General features: G+C 52.8%; 1 protein-coding gene across 1 annotated transcript; it reads left to right on the forward strand.

Annotated features, from left to right (window-relative positions):
* Nucleotides 1-653: 653 nt before the first annotated feature.
* On the forward strand, nt 654-1,904 carry FOXE3 (forkhead box E3). The gene has a single exon (XM_027837966.1). It carries the CDS (start codon nt 654-656, stop codon nt 1,902-1,904), a length of 1,251 nt encoding a protein of 416 aa, XP_027693767.1.
* The last annotated feature ends 4,539 nt before the right edge of the window (nt 1,905-6,443 follow it).

Raw genomic sequence — 6,443 nt, forward strand, 5'->3', positions numbered from 1 at the left:
GGAGGGATTTAGAGATTATGTAGTTCAGCCAGCCTCATCTCAGAGATGAGGAAACTGAGGGCGAGACCTGTTGTGAGAAAGTCTTTGAAAGCCCTTGGGAGTTATTGTAAATATGTGGCCCACACATTTTCGAATAGGATCGGGGTCTGTCTTTTCCAAACCCGATTCTGTCTCTACTACCCTAAGAGCCGGGGTCATGGAGATGGAGATGGAGAGCAGAGGGGAGGAGGGGAAGAGATTGCCACCCTGCCTAGAAATCAGAGAACATCCTCTTCGGGCTGCCCTCGGCCTTGGGCTGCCCTCCCGATCTGCCTCCCCTGAGGGCAGAATCCCGACAGCCTTTCGCCTCGTCCTCCAAGATCCCTCCCCTGCCTGAATCTCTCGCCCCACTGTCCTGCAATAGTGAGGATGAGACTCAGGTTGGGGTAGAGACGGGAGGGGCCGAGGGGCGGAGAGGTGGGCGGCTCTCGGTTGGTAAAGCTACGGGGCGAGGGGTGGGTCTCCGTCCTCTGTTTTAGGGGCGGGTAGCCGCTGCTGCGGACCCTACATAAGGAGGTTGGGTGCCTGGGCCGCCCTTCCTCTCTACAGGGACGCGGGAGCTGGGGGCGGGGGCCAGGTGACCTGGGTCCCCCGAGGCCGGGAGCAGGAAGTTTATGAATCCGCCAGACGCCTTCTCCTGCTTCCCCACCCTGGGCTTGGCGCTGGCGCCACCCTCTCCGTCGGGGTTGCCCTCATCGCCGGTGCCCCCGCCGCAGCTGCCAGCCAAGGCGGAGTCGAGCGGGGCCGGGCCGGGTAGGGAAGAGCCGGCGACCGTCGGGCCGGGCCGAGGGGAGCCCGGGGCGGTCGGAGCCGTCGGGGGCGGAAGGCGGCGCAAGCGGCCGGTGCAGCGCGGGAAGCCGCCCTTCAGCTACATCGCCCTCATCGCCATGGCCATAGCGCACTCAGCCGAGCGCCGACTCACCCTGGGCGGCATCTACCGCTTCATCACGGAGCGCTTCGCCTTCTACCGGGACAACCCTCGAAAGTGGCAGAACAGCATCCGCCACAACCTCACGCTCAACGACTGCTTCGTCAAGATCCCCCGCGAGCCGGGCCACCCGGGCAAGGGCAACTACTGGGCCCTCGACCCTGCGGCCCAGGACATGTTTGACAGCGGCAGCTTCCTGCGCAGGAGGAAGCGCTTCAAGCGCAGCGACCTCAGCACCTACCCCGGCTACTCTCCGACACCCAGACCCGGGCCTCCCGAGCCGCCCGGGGCCAGCGCTTTCGGGCCGCCCCCGCCGGCAGCCGCGGCCCGCGCGCCTCCCTATTCCGCGTCGCTCTACGGGGTGGCCTACGCTGCCACCCAGACGGCTCCAGTGATGGGGCCCGGCCCCCAGCCCCTGCAGCCCTACCCGGGGGGCTCGGGGGCGGCGCCCCCGCCTCCTCCTCTGCCCCCGCCGCGAGTGTTCAGCATTGACAGCCTCATCAGCTTCCAACCTGGCCCCGACGGGGCGGCCTTCCCCGTTTCGGAGCCCGGGCCGTGTTTCCCAGGCCCCGCGACGGCAGCGGCTGCAGGGCCCGGTGGTGGGGCGCTACTGGGCAGGGGGCCCCCGGCCCCTGCCCACTCAGTCTCCTACCCTCCCTACCCTGCATCTCCTCCTCCAATGCCTGGTTCGAGCTACGCGCCGCCCGGCAGCCCCCAACTGTATGCGCTGCCCCCCAGGCTGGAGCTAACGACCGCTCTGGCCGGCCCCCAGAGCTCGGAACCCTCAGGGGCGGAGCAGCTGCTGGGCCTAGGTGGACCTGGACCTGGTCCGGGACCTGGGCCAGCCGTCGGCGTCAACGGGCTGACCCAGTTCGGGCCCAGCGGCGCTTACCTGCGACAGCCGGGCTTCGGCGCGGGGCTGGAGCGCTACCTGTGAGCTGTCCCCTCTTTTCATTCGTACTTACATCCTCTTTCAGGAGGGTTCCCTTTCCATCCCCTCTAACTTCTTCTCCTTCTTCCTCTTGCTGTGCTCCCCTCCCATGTCTTACCCTTGCCTCTCTCCTCTGCCCTTCCAACTCCCTTTCTTCCTCACCCTAGCCCCAACCATCCTCCTCTAGGATGTAGTGGGGCGCTGAGGGAAAGGAGGAGGGAAGGAATCCGAGTTGGTTTGGGGACAGGAGGTACCCCTTCCATTTCTCCTCTCTCCTCCCCCATCCTCTCATTCCTCCTGCTGTTATCTCTCCTTTCCTGTCTCTTCCACCATCTTTCTCCTTCCTCCCACGTACCTCTCACTTGTTTCTCTTCTCCTCCTGTTTCATTAATTCAGCAATTATTTATTGAGCTCTTCCTTTCCCACTTCTCCCTATTTCCTCTCCCCAGTACAATGCACACACCCCACCCACCCCCCACCCCCCGCCATAGGCGAGAGTGGGGAGGGTAGGACTCCCGACTGGGTTCATTTTTTTGAACTCCCCGCCCACCGCCACATCCCGCACATCACAACTCCCTCTCTCTTCCCTATTTATCCCTTCCCTCTGTCTGCCCCAATCCCTGCAGTTCACACAGGAGGAGAGACACCTGGAATGTACTTAGAGATCTCCAAAAACCTCAATGGAATATATGACATTGGGACCCGTATCTGCATTCCGACACCTCTCACCCCACTTGCCCAGTAACCCGGAGTCCTTTGTATTTTCTTTTTTAAGCTATGGTTGAAGAATAAAAGTTCCCTTCGGTACAGTGCGTGGCTGTTGAGGGAAGGGAGGGGCTGCGCTGAGCTGTGGGGGTGGGAGGGACTCTAGAGGTCATAGAGCAAACTCTTTCCCAACACGCCTAACAAGGGGCCGTCCAGCCAGTGCTGTAATGGGATGAAGTCCATTTCCTATGGCAGCCCTTTACAACCTGGGACAGCTCGAAGTGTGAGAAAGTTTGTCCTGACGTCCAGCCCAAATCTGGCTCCCTGCACCTTCCTTCCATCATTCCCACTTTTGTTCCCTAAGGCCAAATAAAACAAAGCTGGTTCCTCCTCCCCAAGGCAGGCCCAGCTATCATGTGCCACCCCCACTGCCCCATCTTCTCCAGGGTAAACATTCCTGGTTCCTCGCTAGCCCTGGATTCCTGATCCCTTCCCCACCTGATTGTTCTCTCCTAGGAGCAGTGTTTTGTAAGTCAGTCAGGAAACGAGCATTTTTTAAGGCTCACTATGTGCCAGGCACAAAATTAAGTGCTAGGATACAAGGAAAGGCAAAAACTCATTCCCTGCTGTCAAGGAGCTCACAGTCTAATGAGTCTAATGGGGAGGGGGAGAGGCAACATACAAGCAACTATGTTCAAACAAGCTACAGATAGGATTAAATGGAGATAATCACCAGAATCGGGAAGTGTTAATATAGATAGTATCCTTTGGATACTGTCTATAGGACTTTAAGAAAGCCAGGAGGCAGAGATGAGGGTGGAGAACATTTCAGACATAGAAGACGGCCAATGAAAAAGCCCGAAGTCAGGAGATGCAAGGTCTTGTTCGAGACTGTCACTGGATCACAGACTGGGCATGACTTGGGGGAGGTGGGTAAGGTATACAATAACTAGAAAGATAACAGATTGGGGGCTGGGTCACAAAGGGCTTTAAACTCCAAAAGGAAGGGGATGATGTGGTCAAATCTGCATTCTAGGAAGATCATTTTGACAGCTGAAAAAAAGACAGACTGGAATGAGGAGAGACTTGTGGCAGGGAGACCTACTGGATGGCCTTGGCAATCATCAAGGCTGGGTGGTGACAGTGCCCTAGGAGAGAAGGGGGCATATGTGGCTTATATTATGAAGGTAGAATTGATGCGACTTGCGAGCTGATTTGGTATTGGGGTTAACAGCGAGAAATTGATGATGACACCTAGGTTTCAAGCATGAGTGATGGGGAAGATGGTGCTGCCTTTGACAGTAATAGGACTATTAAGAAGAGGAGAGAGCTTGGGGTGGGGAAAGAGGTCAAAATGCTGCTGTTTCTGACAATTCTGAACTGTGGTATTCTCATGAGAGAGAGCTGTGATACCACTTGATGGGATGGGGGAGCCTATCCCTTATGGGTCACAGCTGCTGTCATATCAGTCACCCTTTCACTCCACAGCAGACTATGTCAAGGTTGCCCTTTTCCACTTGAAAGTTGTGAGATAATCCCCAGAATGTGGTGAGGAAGGCATCCATGTTGAAGACAATACTCCTTTCTCTCCCCCACTCTCCCTCCTTATAACATTAGCAAGGATTGATTAAGGGCCTACTGTGTATACAGTCTTGGCCTGGGCACTGGGAGAAATACAGTGAATGGACCTTATAGTCTAGGAAAGAGAATGAGATACAGATAAGGCCAAAACCATGATATCATGTAAGATTTTGAGCTAGAAGGCACCTCCGAAGTCAGCTAGTTCCACCTTTTCACTTTATAGATGAGGAAACCCAAGCCCTCAGTGAAGGCTTCAGTGCATTAGAGATCAATCAATGAACCAAGTGTTTATTAAGTGCCTACTATGTGCCTGGTACAGTGCTAGGCACTGCAGCCTCAAAGACAAAAGTGAAATAATCCCTGTCCTCAAGGACCTTACTATCTAACAAATGAGGCAACAAATGCCCACATGGGTTGGTCTAAGACACATGCAGAGCTTGAAGGGAAGGCACTAGCAACTGAGGGTGGTGTGGGGGAAGGACTGGGAAAGGGTTATTATTTGAGCTGAGTCTTGAATAAAAGCAGGGATTCCTGGGGGCATTCCAGGCATGAGGGACAGCCTGTGCAAAGGAGCAGAGGTGGGAGATGGAGTTTGATGTGTAAGGAGCAGCACGTTGGCCAGTGCTTGCTGTCTGCTGCTGTTTGTCCTTTGTTTTCTTTCTTTTTCTTTTTCTTTTTTTATTAGTTTATTTTGATTTATCAACAATCACTTCCATATGCTTTTGAGTTTAAAATTTTTCTCCCACTTCCTCCCCACCACCCTCCCCAAGATGGCGCACAATATACAATCCTATTAAACATATTTTCACATTAGTGATGTTGTAAGTAAGAATTAGAACCAATAGAAGAAACCACAAAAAGAAAAAAACAACAAAACAGAAAGGAAAAAAATAACAAATAGTATGCTTCCATCTGCATTCAAACTCCACAGTTCTTTCTTTGGATGTGGATAGCATTTTCCATCATGAGGCCTTTGGAGATGTCTTAGATCCTTGTATTGCTGAGAAGGGTTAAGTTTATCAATATTAGTCATCGCACAGCGTGGCTGTTACTGTGTACAACATTCTCCTGGTTCTGCTCACTTCACTCAGCATCAGACCATACAAGTCTTTCCAGGTTTTTCTGAAGTCAGCCTGTTCATCATTTCTTATAGCACAATAGTATCCCATTACATTCATATACCACAACTTGCTCAGCCATTCCCCAAATGATGGGCATCCTGTCCTTCATTCTCGAAGAGGACCATGGTATCAGGGAGGTGATGCCATGACATGCACATGAATTGGATTTAAGTGAGGGAGGGCTGTGCAAAGTCACCAGCCTCACTCTGTCCTCCAGACCCATCTGGGTCCAGTGGCCAGATATCGATCAGTATGACTGGAGATGGCTCCAATGCAGTGAGGGACCTTGACCTTTTCAAGCTAAGATCTTTAACAGGTCTCAGTTTGACTGAGGCAGAAAGTGAGGCTTTGTTGGCCAATACAGCTGGATCGTGGAAGGTATGGAAGGGAGCAAGGTGTATTGAAACCGGAAAAGTAGGAAGGCATCAGGTTATGAAGGGCTTTGAAAGCCAAACAGATGAATTTATGGTTGATTCTAATGGTAATAGGGAGCCCCTAGAGATCACTGAGCGGATTATGGAGCAATTAAACTTATCTGTTTAAATGCTGCTTTCCTTTTGTTGAATATAAGTTCCTTGAGATCTTAGCTTTGCATGATGCTTGGTGCATATCAAGAGCTCAACAAACACTTGCTGAATTGAATTTTTGTATCAGACTCTCCTTAAATATCCCCTTCTTGTTTACTTGGCTGTTGTGTCTGTTTTATAGAAGGTCCCTCCCTGATCTTTTTGTAGAGAATGCCTTGGATGGAAGCTCTAACTGCATCTGCATCACCGCCATTACATAGAATGTGCTCCACAGAATCTGAGGTGTGAGAGATTCAAGAATAGTATGATACTCATGCCAGAAAATATCTCTGACCTTTCCTTAGAGACCTACAGTATAGGTAAACCAAAAATCCTGAGGAAGCCCATTCCGCTTTGTTGGGGGTTTCCCCTGACTAAAACTAAATCTAGGGACAGCTAGATGGCAAAGTGGATAAAGCATCGGCCCTGAAGTCAGGGGGACCTGAGTTCAAATCCGGCCTCAGACACTTGACACTAGCTGTGTGACCCTGGGCAAGTACTTAACCCCATTGCCTAGCCCCCCCCCCCCCAAAATCCCAGGAAAACAAAATCTGCTTCTGTAGTTTCTCTCC

This window comes from Vombatus ursinus, unplaced genomic scaffold (genome assembly GCF_900497805.2).
Source record: "Vombatus ursinus unplaced genomic scaffold, bare-nosed wombat genome assembly UNPS02014825.1, whole genome shotgun sequence".
NCBI classification, from domain to species: domain Eukaryota; kingdom Metazoa; phylum Chordata; class Mammalia; order Diprotodontia; family Vombatidae; genus Vombatus; species Vombatus ursinus.

What these genes read in the sequence shown, in the direction of transcription:
- FOXE3 (XM_027837966.1), top strand. Translation starts at nt 654, where the DNA reads ATGAATCCGCCAGACGCCTTCTCCTGCTTCCCCACCCTGGGCTTGGCG.